The sequence below is a fragment of the Brachyistius frenatus genome, unplaced genomic scaffold (assembly GCF_029030835.1).
Source record: "Brachyistius frenatus isolate BFR_SWC_R1_liver_20210118 unplaced genomic scaffold, ASM2903083v1 Contig_166, whole genome shotgun sequence".
NCBI lineage: Eukaryota > Metazoa > Chordata > Actinopteri > Embiotocidae > Brachyistius > Brachyistius frenatus.
In genome coordinates, this window is record NW_027210765.1 from 482508 (window position 1) to 502880 (window position 20373).

At 44.2% G+C, this 20373-nt stretch overlaps 2 protein-coding genes and 1 non-coding gene across 3 annotated transcripts; 2 read left to right on the forward strand and 1 right to left on the reverse strand.

Annotated features, from left to right (window-relative positions):
• The first annotated feature begins 2529 nt into the window (after positions 1 to 2529).
• Positions 2530 to 8045, forward strand: brms1 (BRMS1 transcriptional repressor and anoikis regulator). The gene is made up of 10 exons (XM_069717010.1): positions 2530 to 2670; positions 4888 to 5152; positions 5263 to 5353; positions 5460 to 5587; positions 6820 to 6899; positions 6991 to 7087; positions 7215 to 7304; positions 7478 to 7542; positions 7656 to 7695; positions 7778 to 8045. Exons 2-10 carry the CDS (start codon positions 4894 to 4896, stop codon positions 7783 to 7785), a joined length of 858 nt encoding a protein of 285 aa, XP_069573111.1. The 5' UTR covers positions 2530 to 2670; positions 4888 to 4893; the 3' UTR covers positions 7786 to 8045.
• A 5467-nt stretch (positions 8046 to 13512) lies between these two features.
• On the reverse strand, positions 13513 to 19255 carry tmem179ba (transmembrane protein 179Ba). The gene is made up of 6 exons (XM_069717002.1): positions 19129 to 19255; positions 18467 to 18606; positions 17320 to 17516; positions 16300 to 16437; positions 15300 to 15378; positions 13513 to 14995 (listed from the first exon to the last, which is right to left on the reverse strand). Exons 2-6 carry the CDS (start codon positions 18563 to 18565, stop codon positions 14813 to 14815), a joined length of 696 nt encoding a protein of 231 aa, XP_069573103.1. The 5' UTR covers positions 18566 to 18606; positions 19129 to 19255; the 3' UTR covers positions 13513 to 14812.
• trnas-gcu (transfer RNA serine (anticodon GCU)) lies at positions 14509 to 14590 on the forward strand. The gene has a single exon. It is a non-coding gene; the product is annotated as a tRNA-Ser (tRNA).
• Positions 19256 to 20373: the final 1118 nt, after the last annotated feature.

Sequence of the window (20373 nt, forward strand, 5' to 3'; positions counted from 1 at the left end):
GTTCCTATTTTGTTCTCTTTTTCTGGATGCATTTTGTCACATGCGCACACTCGCACGCACACACACACACACAGTCCAAAATGGGGGACCCAGAACAAAGCTGCCTTTTTTTTTTCCTTCTCTTTTCCACTGTTTCTCCTTTTTTCCTAAGAAATTATTTAGATTAACACATTGCTTTTTTTTTTCTTATTATTATTTTGCAGTCATCGATTCAGAGCGGTCACATCCTGTCAGCCAATAAGACGCCTGAATGGGCGGTGGGCCGCCGTTTCAAATTGAAGCAGTTTTAAAAGCATTCACTCGTCTTTTTCCTCACTCACTCACTCACTCACTCACTCACTCACTCACTCACTCACACGGCACAGTTGAGAGAGAACGGAGAGGGACGCTGGTCCACGTTTGTCAGGTGCCGCTGCAGCTGCCAATCATCTCCGAGAGCAAGCCATCTGTTTCTGATCCTGGGCCAATCAGATCAGAGACCGCGGCCCATTGGCCGACGGGAGAAGTGGGAACATTTGCTGCGGTTCCTGTGACCAATTCCTAACACCTGCGGTGACAGCAGACCTGTCTGCCTCGTTCTCTCTCGGCACCAACACACACGTATGCAAAGACACACAAACACACAAACGCACACACTGGCCCATTTTCATCTCGCTGCTCTGTCATCTCTCCCTGGCATCTCCCCTCTCTCTCCCCCCCTCACATCCATTTCCATCCTTCTGTCCACCCTTTCTCTCTCTCTCTCTCTCTCTCTCTCTCTCTCATTTCATTCCTTTTTTTTTTTTTTTTTTTTAAACAGATGTTGCCTTAGGTATTATTTATGTTACACAAACCAAAAAAAACAAACAAAAAAACAGGAGACATTCATTTTAAAAAAAAAAAAAAGGTAACGCAAACTGCTAAAAACACGCGTTACTGAGCAGAACTGCGACGTGAGGAGAACCTTGGATCTTTTGTCGCTCCTTCTTGTTTTGGAAAACAAACTGAGATTCTGTTGGAGTTTGTTTTTTTTTTTTTTAGAAGTGAGTGTTTAATACTTAGGCCTTGATACAGTGATTCTGTTTAGATAATGTTCTTTACATTTACCATTTGAATACCGGTCTGTTTTTATTGTGATCATAACACTTCTTGATGCCAGGCCTTGGGTTAACGTGTAGTTGAACAAAAAATCCATTCAGATACATGTTGGTGCGATTGCTTTTTGCCTTCCTGCCGGTGTTTCCAAATTGAGCACCGGCAGCCGGTTCTGGAGACGCTCTCATTGGTCGGATTGTTCCAGGCAAGTTCAATCAGATGCTGAATTTGAGTGGATTTTCATTTTTAAATCCAGGTTTGGATTCTACCTTCTGAGACTGTTATTGAGAAGTCTGTTTTTTTACTGTTGGGGAAAATTGCAAAAAAAAATAATATATATATAGACACTGATTATTATCATCGAGGCTAAATACAAGAGCTAAAACCATGCAGATCGGAGGAGTGTTTTGTTTGGAGTTTTTTTGGACAATGATTAGATCAAGCCAACAAACAAATGTAGCAATATCAACAACAGGTCTTGTTTTTGCCCAATTTTGTTACACTTTTATGCAACTTTAATAAAAACATGTAAAATGGATTTGTTTTTTTCTGTCTTTGTTGACTGTTTTTCTCTTCAGAAGATTTTCTTTTTAGAAACGATACACCAGTTTATTGGAATATATTTGACCAAATCCCCTCTATTACCGGGTTGCGTGGCTCTTCAAACGGTCTGCATTACTCTGGTGCCATCTTGTGGTGGATTGTAATATGACGACTACATTTTACATCCTCAGAAGCAGCAAAAGCGAATTATATTTTATAGTCTTTGCAGGGATGACAACTCCTCAGCAGGAGTTGAAGGAAAGGTTTGATCCTTCCTCTAATGTTTGGGGTACAACTACAATATTACAACACAGCCTGGAGTCACAGTGTCTTACAAATTCAAATGTGTTATACTGGTAAGATTGTAATTGAGTAGAGTAATGCCAAAGCTTCTGTAAAAAGCCGACGGGGTAAGAATAATTGAAAATACAATAAAACAACAGTAAGTAGTTTAGTGGTTTTTTTTTTTTAATTCTATTTTCAATTGTTCCACTATATGGCACCATATACTAGGCTTCACTACACAGTATAATGACAATACCATTCTACATGATGTACAAAAAGTCAACAAAAAACATTTTGTGTACATCACAGAGCTTGAATTGTATTATTAGGTCAGCTTTCTATAAACACAAAATAATAACTAAATATAATGTGCAAATATTATGTAGATTTTCATCTTTTTTAAAGTTGTTTATAGTGAGGGACTTCATGGTTTTATTGTCTTTTATAAACTGTGTATCTCATAAAATAAAAAAAAAATAAAAGTTCTGTGTATGTCAAGTATATAACACACTGGATTTTGATTGGCTTACTAAACCCGTGTTCGTTATGTGATTGGTCGGGTGACTTGCAGTATCTTCGCCCTCATTGGCTAGCCCAAGAGTACGTCTGGTCGCTGATTGGCTGGAATTACGGATCGTAGAGTCCGGCAAAGTGTCGAAGTGAAGAAGACTGAAAGGCGAAGAGGAAGCACTTTTAAAAAAAAAATTAAAAAAATGGGAATATAGGAAATCATACTTCAACTTTCTTCCGCTGAACAAAAGGGACGAGGTAAGCCGTCTTTTAAATGTTTGCTGTCACGTGCGAGCTGAGGTTTGTTTGTTTGTTTGTTTACAAAACAGCATCGCCCGCTTTGCACAGACGTTACGCGTTATAATCCGTGTGGGCAAAAGCAGGGAGACGGGGTCAGTGTGAAAGCTACTCTGGATTATATTGTTGTTGTTGTTGTTTTTTAAATATAGCGGTGAATAAAAGTGGTCGGGACGGTGTCCCCGTGTGGGACTTCAGTTGTTCGCTACGGTCGCACTTGACTTCACAAGTGTGTCGCTTATTTGAAAGAGAAAACCGCGACGACGAGTCTCGGTTTAAGTTTCGGCAGCAGGGTTGGAAAGTAAACGGTTGTAAAAAAAAACAACAACAACAACAAAAAAAAAACAACAACGTGCTTCAGACTGATTTCCGGTCTTTTTTTTTTTAAATTTGAAGTCTAAATAAACGCCGTCGCCCTCGCAACGTTTTATCATTTCACTTTATGACATCACGGAAGCTTCCAGAAGTCAAGTTGGGCAGATTTTGAGGGGGGGGGGGGACGCGACTTCCGGTAAGAAAATAAAATTTAAAAAAACGAAAGCGGTAATAATAGATGAATCCAAATGGTAGAAGACGTTTTAAGGTGATGTTTGATATCACAACAATTTCATTAAACGCGTTTGTAGTGCAGTTTAAGGAAAATAATTTCTTCGTCCCCCCCCCCCTCCCCCCCACCACCTTGTTATATTCAGCATTTCGTGAAGCCAAACCGGGGGACTTCCGGTGCCGTGCTGTGTTTTTGCAGCTCGCTTTACAGATTACTGAAGCCACACGGTGACTGTGTCCCACGATCCCAGTCTGCCATTCAAGCCCATTCTGCTGGTTCTGCAGAATAAGGTGGACTCTACTTTACTGTGAACCACGGCGGGTGTCTGCTCTACCCAAAGTGTCACGTGTTTTATTCCGTGTCTGCTTTTTGTGCTTTTTTTTATTTTTTTTTTTTAGTAAGTAAAAATAATAAAGTATAACATCTAGGATAACAAAGCGCTTCACAGTATTACAATTATGAAAAATGAAGACGGTAACCATCATTAAAAAAAAAATGTGAGCACATTAGAAAACAGTCAAAAAAAATATATATATATATATATACATATCAAACATAAACAACTTAAAACCACAAATACTAGGCGGCATGAGGCGAGAATAAGCCCAGTCTTTTTTTTTTTAAAAAAAGGAGCCAACAGGGACCGCGTCAAACATCTATAGGAGGAGCGTCCCGCAGTGTTTGACCCACAACTTCAAAAGGTACGACCGCGTTTTTAGTCGAGCCCGAGGGACGCCCAGTCGCCTGCGGGTGAAGTAAGGACGGAGCTGGTCGCCGACGTGCACAGCTGCCCGACCACGCGGGGCTCTGCGCTGTACGGCGAGGAGAGGGAACCGTGGGCCGAATCCTAAAGTTGACGGGATGCCAGTGTGGAGACGGCATGCTGACTTGCAGCAGCGCTCGGGACCATTTGCAGACGCTCCAGGGAGGATTTGCTGAGGCAGATGAAAAGAGAATTGCAGTAGTCTGGCCGGGACGATATAAAAGAGTGTATTGATCTTTCGCTGCTCGAGGTGCGATACAACGGACGAGCTTGGCACCGTTCCCGAAATGAAAGAACGTGTACGGGTCGGGTGTTTTACGTTTCCTCGCCTGGTCAAATATGACACCTCTGTTCTCTGAGACCGGACTGAACGGTCGACGCGACAGTGTAGCAGCTCTGGTAGCGACACTGTCTGATGCAATAATAGTAATGTGTTTTGTTCAGCGGCGAATGCATATAAAGTTTCCTATTTGAATAGTATTATAGCTGTGATATTAAACATATTATTTTGAAACTCATGAAATAGGATCGGGTGATATTGATCAAATTGTCTTAACTCAATGTCATTTTATGACAATATCAATATGGTGATGTAATAAATGTTCTTGGGGAGAAAAAAACAACTTGAGAACGTGTTTGTGGATGAACAGAAACAGGACGGCAGCGCTGACTTCAGCTTATCAAGTGATTCGAATTCTTCACATCAAGATACTCCTCCGACACGTTGACGCAAAAAAACCAACAAAAAAAACTTACGAAAATGTTGTAATCGTGCGAAACGTGGTTCGCATGTTTAGTGATCCAAAACAAACAGTCCCTTGATTTGCTGACGTCCAGCGTCTGGTGATATTGTACTTTGTGTCTCCAGCCTGCCATGCCCGCCCAACCCCCCGTGAGGGAGCCGGAGGAGGAGATGGAGGCAGAGGGAGAGTCGCAGCTCCCCGAGGCCAACGGAGAGGTGGAGGAGCTGAGAGAGAATGAAGGAAGAGGAGGAGGAGGCGGAGGAGGAGGTGGAGGTGGGGCAGGCGAGGAGACCATGGAGGAAAGTACGGAGGAGAGGGAGAGCGACTTGGAAGACAGCGAAGAGGAAGAAGAGGAGGAGGAGGAGGAGGAGGAAGAGGAGGAGAGTTCAGGTGGAAAAATCAGCCCGAGTGCTCTGCCTTTTTTGCCGATCGTATAAAAGCAAAGGAGAGATCAGGACGCCGTCGGTAACCGGTTGGTTTTATTTCTCCGCTCCGTGCAGAGATGGACGACGAAGACTGTGAGCGGAGGAGGGGGGAGTGTCTCGATGAGATGTTGGACCTGGAGAAACAATTTCAGGATCTGAAAGAGAAGTACCTTGAAGCTACACGCCGCGTCTTTCAGAAGTCTTAATAGATGTAAAAAAAAAAAAAATGTTTAAAAAGAGAAGGGAAGTCTGACTGCAGCGTGTGATTGCAGGTTGTTTCGGGAGCGCCTCAACCAGGTGAAGGTGAAGCTGGACGAGGTGCTGACGGGGAAGGCTGGCGAGTACAGAGAGCCGCTGGCCGCTCTGCAGAACAGCATGCAGATACGAACACAAGTGGCCGGTGAGGAAAACACACGGCGCTCAAGAGAGAGGAAGGGAACGGTTCACGTTTTTAGAAACCTTTTCTGCAGGCGCTGCATCTCAACAACAACGCAACTCTTAATACAAAGCCTCATAGTACACTACATTGTGTTATGCAGTTGAAAATATTATAGGCATGCCATCTGAAAAAAAAACAAGTTCATCTCATGGAACCTGTTGACTTTTTCGGGAAAACTGAACAAGCAAACATTTGATCCTCTTTGAAACAGTGGCTGCAGATAAATACGATATACTCAAAACAGATGACACTTAAAATGGTCATTTTCATAATTTAGATAAATAAAAAATAAAAAAACAGACTGACGTCCTGCGTCTTTCTGGTCGGGCTACTTTCATGCTGATATCACGTCGTCTGAACGACGGCACGAGGAAATCGCAGCCGGGTTTTGCTCCAAATTGTTGCAGTACTGGACTCGTGCTAAAATTTCACCTCTGCTACTGATATTCAGCAACTGCACGTTTGTTTAAATGCGGTTTTTTTTTTTTAAATGACTATTAAAAATAATGATTACGTTTTGGGTCATATTTATGCCTTTGTATGACAGCAAGAGTGGCGGTTGACAGGAAATGTTGAGAAAGAGAGAAAGGGAATGACGCGCAGTAAACGTCCGCTCGGTCTGGGAATACGCGCCCTGACCAGTCTGCTATAAACCACCTCGCTCCATATCCTGCATGCGATTCTTGATGGCGAGTTAAATGACAGAAATTTGCTGGGTGATGCACTTGTCGTGATGTGACTCCTCTCGCCACCGGGTGGAGCCGTTTACCCAGCTTGCGCCTCTCCGGTGGGATGACGGACACTTTGTGCAGCCTTAACAATGTATTATAAATGACACGGGTCAGGATAGGAGTTATGCTAAAATTGCTAGAAGTCGGCGAGTACTAAAGTGCTGTCCTGCTGTGTTTTCCAGGGAGATGTACGTCGTAGGTGCAGATGAGCGCGTTTCGGTCGGCGCACTCCTGACACACGAGTGGCCTTTAAAAAGGCCGAGACTTAACGATACAGTGGAGTAAAAACACGCCAGGTGCTGCGAGCAAACAGTGTGGCGGTGCACTTAAATGCTTGTAATTAATAATGAACGTGGTCTCCGGTCAGCGTTTGGACACAATTAAGGAGGTCGTGGGACATCGTAAAGCCCCACGTCGCTTCTGAAAGTAAAGTCTGTCTGTCTGTCTTGTCTCCGTCTGCAGGAGTGTACAGAGAGCTGTGTCTGCAGGTGATCAAGCACAAGCACGAATGTGAAGTACAAGGAGCGAGGCAGCACCTGGAGGTGATATAAAACACACACTTAAACCAGCGTCGCCCGACAAAATGGCACTCAATCTAACGGACTTGCGTTTGCGCGGCTGCGCGTGCTGCAGAGTGAGCGGACGTTACTGCTCGACGCCATGAAGACGGAGCTGCTGGAAAAGATCAGGAGGCTGGAGGAGGACAGACAGAATATAGACCTCACCTCGGGTAAATCACTGACCACTGGCACTATGAGGGAGGGGGCTGGGGCACATCATTTGAAAGAGAGACGCACGGCAGCGCACGGGTTGTTGTTGGTTTTTTTTTTAACCGAGATTAGATGATCTGCTTCCAGAGTGGAGCGATGAGATTAGAGGCAAGAAGTGCAAAAGAAAGAACCTGCTGGGGCGCTCCGAGAGAAAGAAGAAAGTCGCTCTGGTTTCAGGTAAAAAAAAAAAAAAAAGAAAATACGCCGAGCGGTAGTTCGGTCACGCGTCGAGCTTCCCGTCTCCGTTTCGTTGATGTTAATCCGACAGACATACTTCCGCGAAGGTAATTTGCGTTGTGACTAACAAAGCAATATGTTGAGCTGATTTGACAACCGACTCTGTGCCGCAGGTCCTTTTATCGTCTACATGCTGAGAGACATCGACATCCTTGAAGACTGGACCGCTATTAAGAAGGTAGCACTCGCGTTTCCGTTTTATTCTGCAATTTTCTCCAGTTTGAGAAGACTTTGCTTTAAAGATATCTGCAGCAAATATAGTCCCGTCATCATTTTCTGTGTGTTTTCCAGGCCAAAGCGGCTCTGACACCTCTAAAAAAGAAAGTTGAAAGTAGGTCCACTTCTCGCCGAAAGCGTAAACACAGCATACTGCCGGGGTTTGTCTCCAACTTGTCTCCTTTTTTGTCTTCCAGAGCGGTGATAAGAGGAGTATCCCGGCAGCAAAGACACCAAACTCAACACGCACTCACATTCCCGGCTTCTCCCTCTAAAACCCGGCAGACTGTCGAGTTGTTTTTTTCCCTTCGCCTTTGACCCCCCCCCCCCACCTCAAACCGCCAACCACCCCACTGCTTGTTTGTTATCTATTACTATTTAAAATAAATTCTTAATGATATGACAACCATGTATTTATAGAATGATTTATAATGCTGATTAAAATTGTAATCTTTTATGACACAAGTGTTTTGTCTGCGCCTTTCTTGAATCACTGAAACATACTGACCTGCCTGTAATATAAATCAGACACTTTGTTTGATCACTGTGTCTGATTTTAAGGCAGTAGCCAAGAAATAAGTTGCCCGAGAACCCCAGACGTCTGTTGTGAACATAAGCGCTGCACAAACAGCAGGTCCTCCATGGTGTTTTGTTTCTACTCCATGTTTACTGGGATTTATTTATTTATTTTGTGTGTGTGTGTGTGTGTGTGTGGCACAATATCACAATCCATTTCGTATACGACGGTTTCCCTCCGGTGTGAATTGTCTGCTGGTGAACTGGTGAAGATAGCGGGAAGTGCTTCTCACAAAGGCTGCAGATTTCAGGTTCTTTGGATGCGGTTTGCTGTTTGAAAGCCTCTCTCACTGCTACGGTTTGTGATGGACGGCGACTCTCCAGCTGAGGCTGGGTAAAGCTGGCTGTGGCTGCAGTGGTAGGGTTTCCTGCAGCAATAATAATAATAATAATAATAATTTTTTTTTTGAAAAAGGCCTTTTAAGGGTGTGGAAACACTGATGCACACTCAGGCTGCGGTCTTCCAAGAAGCAACTCTGGCAAAAAAAACAAAAAAAAGTACGCTAATGAAGTAAGTAACGTTTGATGAACCCAGTTTCTCTTAACAGCAAAACACATTTAAATTGAGCCACCGGAACATAAAACAAAAACAAGAGACAATCTGCTTCACGTACTTGATCTCACCAAGTCATTCACTAACTCAACAACAATATATATATAAAAAAAACCACAACAGATTGCAAAAGCCACACAAAAGAAAAAGACCAAAACAAAAAGCCCCCCCCCCCTCCCCCCCAGCGCACATCAATGACGCAATCGAGTGATTTATTATTAATCTGTTAATCCTCAACCTACACACTTGTGTCTTATGTTCACAAGTCCTCTGTGAAAACGTGAGTTGTGTTGCTGGTGTGCAGATGTGCCTCATTATTTTGACGCTCCAGCACCAAGATTGAGTCAAGTAGCCGACAGCAGGTGGATATTTTAAGTGTCAGTCTTAAACATTTAACTTAGACTTGATTTGAAATATGTTGCTTGCTTTGTTTAACTTTGATTTTTAGTTTTTTTTTTTTTTTTTGCAAGTTTATCAGCAAGTGCTGTTTATGCGTTTCAAGGCGCACGAGAGGCAGGGGGGGGTTGCAAGCAGTCCACACACGTGAACACGTGTTTTTAAATTTACATCCAGTCACGTGTGCACACAATTTAAAACGGCTATTACAAAGTGTAGTTTTTGCACATACCTCTCTGTGTGTGTGTGTGTTTTTTTCTCCCACGTCGCATAAATATCCAGTTCCTTGCGATAACACGCAGCGCACGACTCCCAGCTGGGGGGGGGGGGGGGGGACAAAGTTTAGCGCCAAAGCGCTCAAATAAACCTTTTGCCCTTCCGGGGTCAAACACCTTTGTCGACAACAGCGACCTCTATACCCCTTTATGCACAAAGCGTTGGAAATGAGAACAGCGACCCCCGGTGTACACACGGGGAATAACAACTGCGTTGTGGTATTTGGCTCCTACAGCGGCCGCCCGGAGATTTTTCTCCCACATCTAAAAGGTAAAAAGTGAGGGGTGTTCAGTATGGTTGCAATCTGCAACTTCTTTTTTTTTTTTTAAATTATTTTTTAAAACTCATCACTGCATGATTTAATTTGGAGTTGGGAAGAATGCCACGTCACAGCCAAGGACTAAATCTGATCTTTTGTTTTGTTTCAAGAATTACTTCTCAGAGAGAAAAGAGCACCCGTGGATTAAGAAGCAGTGCTCTTATCGCACAGATAAATCTCCCGCTCGGTCACCTTCAGACTCGGCACTATTTTTAACAACTAAAACCTCACATACACCCGATACGGTAGGGCTTACCTCAAGAGAAAGAAAAAAAAAACAACAAGTCAGATCACCGGCGGGCATGAGGAGACATGACTGAGTTTGGAAAGGGTTTATTTGAATGTTGGAAATAGGAGGAATGTGCGTATAGACATGTTAATGTTTGACATAGCAGCAAATGCCAAGAGGAACAAGACAGAGTTGAGGATGTTGATAAAGTGCCCCCCCCCCACCCCCATTTTTCACCTCCTGGATAAATGACACACACACACACACACACACAGATTTCCTTTTTCTTTGGCTTCTTACTTGTCTCAGCAAAATCATTTCGAGGTCAATTATCCAGTCTAACCAATATTCTGTCCTAAACTTCATTCTTGGATGTGTTAAGGGTGACGGCCGTTTTTCAAGTGACCGTTTTTCAAAACCAAATTGTATCTCATTTCTTCATTTTGTTTTTCTACACTCTCCTCATCGTTCCCCTCCTTCCTTTCTGGTTGTTGTTTTTTTTTTTTTTTTTTAATTTAATCTTCTTTTCCTCCCCTCACCCACTTCCCGAAATCTCTAAAGATCAAAAACCCTCCTCCTCCTCCTCATCGCTTCCCTCCTTTGTCTTGGGTGCCAATCAAACAGTTTGACCGGGGAGCTGCATCGCAGTTCACGACACCGGCATCTTCCTCACCCCCTCACAGCTGCTTGCTAAGTTTACGGGCCTGCCTCTCCCGGGCCTCGAAGGCGGCCTTGGTGTCCAGGAGCTCGTCCAGCTGCCGGCGGATTCGGGCCATGTCGAGCTGGGCGGTCTCACACTGCTCCCTCAGGGCGGACGACTCCACCCTCAGCTGCGTGCCGGCCACGGAGAGCTGCTCGCTGCGCTCGCGGCACTGCAACTGCATCCTCCTGGCGTCGTTGAGGAGGGACTCCACGCTCACCGCCACCGAGTCACACTGGTCACTCGACAGGTCCTGGACAGAGATGACGGAGGTCAGAGGTCAAAGCTGAACGGGACACCGAAGCAGGCAGATGATTGAAATAGAGCTTTGACCCTCTAATGTTCTGCTCCACCATTTGGTGGAGCGCATTTTGAGTCCCCCATAATCTTATTAAAATACCGTGTTGAATTTAACCAAACGGATCCATCGCTACCTGCCGCTGCAAACACGTCTCCGAATACTGCGCCTTTTGAGGGTCCGGGTATCCCTTACTGCGTGGCGTAATTGTGGGTGGCGAGGTTAAGCACCGCCGTGTCCTTACCAGAAGTCAGCAACAAAATAGGTCCTCCAGAAATGAGAATGGTGTTTGGAGGAAATTGAATCAAATCACAGTGTCCCAAGAATTTTCTAAACACATGCGGCACCAAACGGTTGGTTTGTCTCTCGATGGTAAAAGCAGTGAAGCGTGGCACATGTAATTAAAAGTAAGTATTTACTCCACAAAAAAAAAAAAAAGCTTCTGGTCATTCATTATTGTTAAGATATTATATATATTTTTTTATTCCAGTATACATATGCTGAAATAATTTGATGAGCGTTGATAGTATGCTGTCAAAAAAAATTGAACAGTTGAACTGTCATTTTGGGGGAAAATAATGATGCTATGATAATAAAGGTAAAAAAAAAAATGTATGAGATGAAAAGGCGTTCACTGTTCTTAATATATTCAGTTATTCGATTGTTTTATTTAATCAAAAGTGGGAAAAAAAAATGGAATTGGCATGATTTGTCAAGTGCTGCAGTTATGGTAAAAACCCAGAATAAATATTTGTCATGTGTGACAAACCGACATATACTGGTATACTAACATACTGCTAGCCTTGCAGCAGCACATGCATTTTGTTTTCCTTTTTGTTTTTTAGATAACGTCAGAAATCAAAACTAAAGTGGAATCGACTGCACAGAACCACGTTTGCTGTTGCACAAACACACAGAAGAGCAAGTCTGAGTTAAAGAGCATAAAAACCTTTCATCATAAAGTGACTTCTCAACGCCAATTTTTCAAAACATGTGGGGTCTGTTAAAAAAAAAAACCGAAAAACCCCAAAAAACGTTGATTGTTGTCATTATTGCCACAATAGAACTTAAAAACTACAAAGACAATTATTTTTTATTTTTTTTCAATCGCTTTGTTCTTGACGAGGACAATAAAAGGTTAAAATATCCCAGCTGAAGAGCTCTTTTGTGATTCAAATGCGTTCTCTGCCGTGTCTGTCTGATTTGGCGGCGGACTGGAGCCCTCCTGCCAAAAACAGCAGATAAAAGTGAATCAATAGCTGACCGTCAGAAGTGCAGCGCAGATCAACAGGCTTAAAAACAGAACATCTGATCTGCGGAGAGTGAAGTAGCTTAAAGAGGCTTTTCATGGCTTAGCTCGGTCTACAGTGTCCGCCGCTTCTCTTTTTATCCTCAACACGACTCTCCGCGTTTCTTTACACGCCGATTTATACCCATACTTCTTCTTCCCCGTCACCCCCCCCCCCCCCCACACTTCTAATCAGCAGTCACAGAGCGACAGCCGAGCGACACGCGACGACGTCTCACTCGCCTCCATCGTCAAACTGATCTCGAGCCGCGCGGTCGTCTTCCGAGAGTCGAGTTGAGAGCAGCGCTGGAGGTTCTCCGGAGCGAACCCTCTGTCCCCCCCTCCGTCTGTCTGCTGCTGTCCTGTGTACAAAAAAAAAAAAAAAAAAGACAAACAAGAGACGGTAACTCCAAGGGAGGAGTCCACCTTCAGGTGTAGATGGTGAAAAAAAAAGAAGAAAGACGGTTAGAGGTTTTACTTACAGGACCGGCGAAGTGTTTTTCTTCCTTTAAAATGTCCAAAAATGATTCCGGCGTTCCCTTCAGTTCTTCCCCACCGGCGTCGCGTCTCTCTTTCCGTTTCTCTCCTCGGCGACAGTTATCTTCTTCCTCGGGGCTCAAAGTGAGGTCAAGTAATCCGCGGAGATTAAGTCAGTCGAGGGACGGGAGAAGGACTATTTTAATCCGTCGGGTCACCGGATGGGGAACGAGTGCCGCTTGAAGTCACGTTCTATGAATAGATCTTTTTCGCGGCTGATGTTCTGGATTGTGTTCAGCAGGAAAACTGCGATTCGTGACGCGAAAAGCATCCGCATCCCGTTTAGGCGAGACGGCTGAAGGATCCTGAAACTGTGCCGTCTTGCTCACCGTCACGGTTTACTGGGACATTCAATGGAAGAGGTCCATTGTTGGCTTTTCCTGCTGCAACGGGTGAAAATGTTAAAAACGTCGGCTGTGGAAAAAGACGTTTGCCGATTTATTTATGATTATTATTATAATTTGGGCCAATGGATTTACATTTGCGCAGCCAAGTTTTAACCAACGATTGTTCTGAACAACAACGGTCTGAAAGGATTTTCAGCTTGGCGTTGAGAATGATGTTCTCAAGTGTGGCGAGACTAAGTGGTTCAATAACCAGTAAACACGACGGACAGTGTTCTTCCTAATGGCCCTGTCTGGTCTCTTTGGGATGCTGTTTGGATGCTGTTCTGGTTTGAATCACCGTTGCTCATGACTTGCATGGGGATGAAGACACTTGATTTTACAGGGTGAAGAATAAAGACAAAACAGGATTTTTTTTTTTTTCATCGTAATCGTTAGCCGTAAAAATTGACCCGATGGACCGTGGCTTTATTAAAAATGAAAAAAATTAAAGTATTCAGCATTACACAACATACACCTTTCTGCGAATAGCTATGAAAACGTCACTTTTGTAGGGATTTAAAATTGAAAAAGAAAAAAAAAAAAGTTATAAATGTCTATCTGGTACAAATGAGACAGTCAGCAGGGGGAGACATTGTTCAACATTTGTTTGTCCGTTCCCTCTTATAGACAGGAGCATGCACAGTGTGTGTCTGGTAACAGCACCACTAACCAAAGTGGTTGATGTCTCTACGTTCAGCCTTTTAAGGTATGGGAGGAGGAAGGCGTCCCAAAACACAGGAGCTGTGTCTGATAAACACCTCTGACTGGACGCCATATTAGAGAAGGTCGTGGTGGACAATTCGTCGTTTGTTATCGCTGTTGTGAACACCAGAGATCGAATGACAAATCTTTCAAGACAAAATGAAAAAACAAAAAACACAACAGCTTCAAAGTGAAATAAAATAATTCATCATAAATACAGAATAAAGACATCCCTCTGAATCCCGTTGAATCTGCAGAGACCTCCGTCTTTTCAGCAGGTTTACAAAATGTGACTCTTGAGATGCTGAGGCCTGTTTAGTTTCTGACATTTCAAAAATAATGAAGTTAATAATTTGTAAACTGAGTGAGAAGGAAAAGACTGTGCATCGGTTGAAATCCACACTGAATGCCTGCAGTACACACGCTCCCATTTGTTGGTCGTGTAAACAAGCAGAGGCGCGCTGTGATTGAACAGATCCGCAGTTCTGTGTGATCTGCAGTTACATGCGAGACGGCTTTGGTAGGCGAGAAGTGGGAAATGTGGGAAACGGGTAAATGCACATGTCAAACTCTGCTCCGTGGATTACACGGCGGGCGTGTCGGGACGCCAGCGGACAAGACGCCCAGACGTTCCGCGAGTCGTTGGTTTTATCGAGCACCGTCCAGCCGACGAGGTGGCCGAGTGGTTAAGGCGATGGACTGCTAATCCATTGTGCTCTGCACGCGTGGGTTCGAATCCCATCCTCGTCGGTGCTCAATCCTATTGCGTCTGTGCTGAAGGCAAATCTGATTAAATTCCACGCGCCGCAACCGCTCTCATACGTTACATCAAAAAAAAAACAAAAAAAAAACAGCTCACTTCAATACCTGGAGCTCGAGTCGGTGTACGCTACAGAAGTATTTACCCCTTTTCCACATCCACTCCCACGCAATCGCGTCGCGTATGTGCATCTGCAACCCCCCTCCCCGCTCTCACTGCGGCCTCGCGGGTCGGTTGAAAAACGGCTCCGTTTCTGCGGCCGTCACCCCCGGGTCGCCGAAGAGCCCTCCGGCCGGCCCGCCGACGATCACCTTCGACCCCGAACTCTGACGCCGCTGCACAAACACCAGAACCCCGATGATGAGCCAGAAGAAGAAGTTGACCCACACCGACATCTGTGGGGAGGAGTCAGGGGGGAGAGTGCGCCGTTACATTTGAACCGACTTTCCCCGGCTAAATAAAGCTTTACAGCTGCTGCGTAAGGAAACTCTGAAATGAAGAATTGACAGTGACGCTGACTGAATGAGCTACGCCACAGATCAGATGGTTCCTGACGTGAATGTTCCTTCCGTGTGTCTGCGATCAGAGTAAATTTGCGACGTCCAGCTTACATGACAGGAATGAATCTGGGACCAAACCAATCGTTCTTCTACGTGATACCGGAAGGAAAAAGTCCAATGACTGAAATGAAATACTGACCTCAGCTTTTTGTAGACTGTTGAAGAACCGTCCTCCTTTAAGAGGGCTGGCCCACTGTTTAGTTTGGGCCTCGTCACATCTGAACAGACAGAAACAAATAAGACTTTATTTCAGACAGTTGATAGAAAACAGAAAAGATTGCATTTCATGTCATCTTCCGTGTCAAACAGGCGATTTCTAAGCCGCCAAAGTTCCTTTAAAGCCGTCATAAAAAAAAAAAAAATACTCTTTCCATCCATTTTGACTCCGGATTTATAAAACGGGCGACAAATTTGTTAACTTGAAATGGTGTTTAAGTGTTCATCGAGTCTCTGAACTAAAAAGCAACCGAAGCCGATTTGCTCAGAGGATGAACAATGGCGAGCTGCAGCTACTGTACATAAATAACATGAAGGTTAGCGGAGCTCGGAACAACCGATTAAAAGCCAACAACCTCACACGAGCCTGCGTTTAAGTGGCGACCCTTTCAGAGCGTTACAAAGTAGGCCGAGTCATTTCAAAATGAAAAAAAACTGCAGTTGCTTCAGTTTTTTTGTTTTTGTTTTTGTTTTTTTTAGCTTCCACAGAGCTGATGACATTTTTTTGTTTGTTTTTTTTGCAAAAGAAAGGGACAGCTTCCAAACAGGCCGCGGCAGTCACGGGATGAGCGGAACGTGAATGCGGGAACGAAATGACATTTCATGCATCTGCATTCATATTGATGCTACGGCTAAATGGGGAGGTATTTCTAATAGTGATAAATGAGGCTGGCGGAAAAGAGATGAAAACAAGATTTGCGTAGCCAAGACACACACACAAAAAAAAGAGAAATCAGAGGGCAGGGAAACACAAAGTGCAGCTCACTGGGTTTCAAATGTTGTTTTTAGTTTCATTGTGAAAGGTTTTGGTTCTGTGTGGGCACGTCTGTGCATGTGCTTGTTTGTGTTTGTGTGTGTGTGTGTGTGTGTGTGTGTGTGTGTGTGTGTGTGTGTGTGCGTGTGTGTGTGTGTGTGCGTGCCACCTGGTGATGTTGGGAACGCTTCCTATGACCGAGTTGCAGAGCGAGTCGCGTCCGATCTTCAACACGCAGCCCGAGATGAGCAGGAAGAACAGGAAGACGCCGCACACGGCCACGATCAGGTTCATCCACAGGCGCTCCCTGTGGGGGGGGGGGGGGGGGCAGAAAACAAAAAACGGAGAGAGAGCGCGCGGGAACGCCGATGAGCCGTCGTGAAACAAAAAGGACTTTTATCGTCCTCCGCCGAGCGTCCCCCCCGACGCCGTTTCACACCGAAGGAGAACGCCGGCACAACCGCTCGCGTGAAATATATTGCTGCAAGTTCAGCTTCCCCTTTTCTTTAGTTCTCGCTTTAATTGTGCCTTTTTTTTTTTAATTTTTTTTTTACGACAGTTATGATTCACAACTCTTTCAGACAGGTCTATTTAGAAAGCTCAAGAGCCCGAATGTTATTCGCACCTGCACGTAACATCTCACACAAAAGGAAAACCAGTTATATTTCCCTTTAAATAAGGTACAATACGTCTGAGCGCCGTTCACGCGGGCTCCTGTCATGTAGGCATTAATAAGTACGACACTATTTGAACGCAGCATTAGTTCATGTTTGCTCAGTTAGTCGTTTGTTGACGCGCACTTGTTAGAAATAGCTGCGCGGCTATTTAAGAAGCCTTAATATTTCCCTGTGTGTGTTAAAAATCTATCCCCGAATCCAAAAGTCAGCCTTCGCACGTCAACGTCCGCCAAATCCCGGTTTGACCTTCTGCCGGCTGCGTAAAAGTTCGCTTTCAAGTAGCCATTAAATAGTTAAGTTCAAGATTAATCATTAATCAAAAGTTAGCGGACGAGCGTGGACAACCTCAGGCCAGCTGGAGGATAAACACGGCACAATTTGCTTTGGGCTCAGTGGCTGTAAATAAACCGCAGCCGATTTTTACAAGCGAGGACAATTCAATCATGACATAAAACACCCCCCCACCCACCCCACCCCACCCCACCCCACCCTGCAGAAAGACGGTCGGTCACCTTCTGATCTCCCCGTCGATGCAGAAAGTGTACGCCCAGTACAGAGACAGCGAGAAACACACCACGGCCACCGTGATGGATACGGCCGACACAAAATAACACAGCGACGACGCGCTGGACGACTGGACTCTGATGAGGTCCGACGTGGCATTGTAGCTGACCAGGCCGTACAACATACACAGACCTCCGAAGTTACCCTGGGGGAGGGGGGGGGGAAAAAAAAGAGGGAGAAGAGCAACAGGTGAACTCCTTGTTTTTCTTATTTGAGACAGTTATTGTTTCGATTGCTGGTTGAATTTTTTTTTTTTTTTTTTTTGGTTACACCGTTTAACCTTGAACGGGGACATAAAGGTGACGGTGTGCACACGAACAAGCCCGTATAAACGGCGGCATCGGACTTCTAGAAAAGAGGCAGGGGGGGGGGTGAATAAATTGGGGCACGAGGAGCGTCTGGCTCACATGACGCGCGGCAGCATCTGGACACGAGATTCTCTTATTACGCGCGCGCGCGCGCGCTCGCGCGCCGCACGCGCTCATTCCCGGATTTTTTTTTTTTTTTTTTTTTATCAGGACAAAGTCTCCAAATGAACGTTAAGTGTTCACGGCAGCGTTAGTCAACACGTTTACACTCGTTTGCGCTTATGACACCGAGTAAAGTCGATGGAGCGTTTGAAAAAAAAAAAAAAAAAAAAAGTATTCATCCGAAAACACATAAATACAATAAAATGGGACTTCAGCTCGGAAATGTAGCAGGAACTCGTCAGGGGGGGAAAAAGTGAAAGCACGCGTCTTCTTTTAAGCTCCTCGCGCTCCTGCTTTTGGCAAACACCCAGAAACATATGCGCGTGTGTCGAATAAAAAAAAAAAAAGAAGGAAAGAACAAGCCATTTATAGACCAAATGGTAATTTTATGACAGTGTCAATTAATTAATTCAAGGAAAATAAAAAGTTAAACTCGGTAGCAACAAAAGAACACCACAAATAAAGGAAAAAACCTGCTTTTTTTCTGTCTTTGGGAAACTTTCTGAGACACGCGCACTAAAAAAAATTAAAAAAATTTTTTTTTTAAAAAGTGAGTGTACCCGGAAGAGGATGGAGGTAAACAGTAGCGACGACGTTGGTGAAATAGTTTACTGAGTAAAGTCACCTGGCCGATGGTGATGGACGCGGCGGTGACGATCCCGCAGACGAAACAGCTGGCGTACAGACCCAACTCCAGCAGCAGCAGCCCCGTTAACGCCATCATCCGACAGGCAGCTTCCCCCCACAGGTCCGGAGGGAGACCAGCTGAAAGGCAGCCGCAGTGAGACCAACAGCTTCCGACAGAGTCTTTCAAAATAAAAGGCTCACCGAAGAATCTCGGTGTTAGTTTTAACCGACGTGTGCTCGTGTGAAAATAATGAGCGTGAAGTGCGTGGTAAAAAAAAAAAAAAAAAAAAACAACAACAAAAAAGGCAAATTTGTGTGTCACGTGCAGAGGGATAAATCAATTAAAAAAGAAAAAAAAAAGCACTCCGGTTAATTTTTCATGTTGAGAAGGATTTACGATTACCGCTAAGTGTTTGTGTGAAGCGCCGCCGAATTGAAGATCAAGATTATAGTTTAACAGACATATCGTGGACAACTAAGTATCTGAAAATCCCTAAATTACTGTTGGAATAAGCAGCTTGTAATCCAAAAAATAATAAATAAATAAAAAAAAGGAAAAACAACGCCACTGATGTTCTCCTCGTCTTAAATTGCAAACGCATCGTTTAACTTTCTGTAAAGCTGCAATTACTAAGACAGATTCCCGCGTTGTTAACTCACCTGCTTGTTCTTCCAGCGACGGGATAAGCGCCACGCCTATATTTTGAAGGTAAGAGTGATTGATTTCCGGTGATATTTTGCTATAAGAACTATAAACTTAATTAATTCTCATTCGGACAAAAAAAACAGAAAGCGACAATCCCTCGTTCGAGGTCCACGCGTGTGTCGTGCCAATGTCCACCGCTTCTTTGGAGCCCCGCCGCATATTTGAGCACATCTACACACAAAATGCGTGACACATCGTTTACCCGTCACACCGCGGGGTTGATCAACTTGTCATACGGGTGGATTTTCTCCGGACGCGGTCCGTGGTTTCAACTTGATGACCCAGAAAGATCAAGTGAAGGCTGCGGGAAGCAAGCAAGAGATCAGAGGGACGATAACGATCAATCCGCCATTACGCAATTCTGCCGACTTATTTTTTTTTTTGCACTCACTTTTGCACACTTGTTGTATCCTGCAGTAGCTTATTTATAGTTTTGATCACGATGTATCAGTTACGATCGTTTTAAAAGTACGTGTTTTGCCCCTAATGCAGGATCAGGTGGTTAGACTTAGTCAAAGGTTTGAGCTCCTGGAGGGTGAGGCATGTCATCCTGCAATTAGACGTGGCCTCTCTCTGTGCATGTGGGTGTGTGTTGCTGCTACTTCCTTTCCAGCATGCTTGATCAAACCTTGTGACATATGTCATCTGACCGTCAAATTTACCTCTGCACTATAAATCCATTCACTCCTTCCCGACACAGATCCACTGTTACATCATTCGTGTTTTAAAGGAAATCCCATCAGATTGCACTACATGAAACCTAAAGTTTTTGCTGTTGGAGTTTCAGTTTAGAAGTAATCAGCATTTTTTTTTTTTGTGTGTTAGTACAATTCACACAGCTGGCTGTATGTAGTCTCTTGACTCTGTCAGACCACTGCAGACTCCTTTAGTTGTACTTGTGACACATAAAAGTGTTAAGTTTTACACAAATACTTCTTTTTTTTTTTAAAGATATAAATGCAAATATATAAACACATTTGCGAAAGATAAGAGGCAGCTGTTTAGAGCATGTGCATGTGAACAAGAAGCTTGTAGCTGAGGGTGATAAACTGATGGATGGATAGAGGACTGAATGATTTAAAATGGAAATAAAGCTTAATTAATTTAATACCTGGACAGATAATAACGGCGAGAACGTATTTTGTTGACTGGCCGAAATCTGACAAACCCTCAAATGTGTCTGTTAAAAACACGCTCGG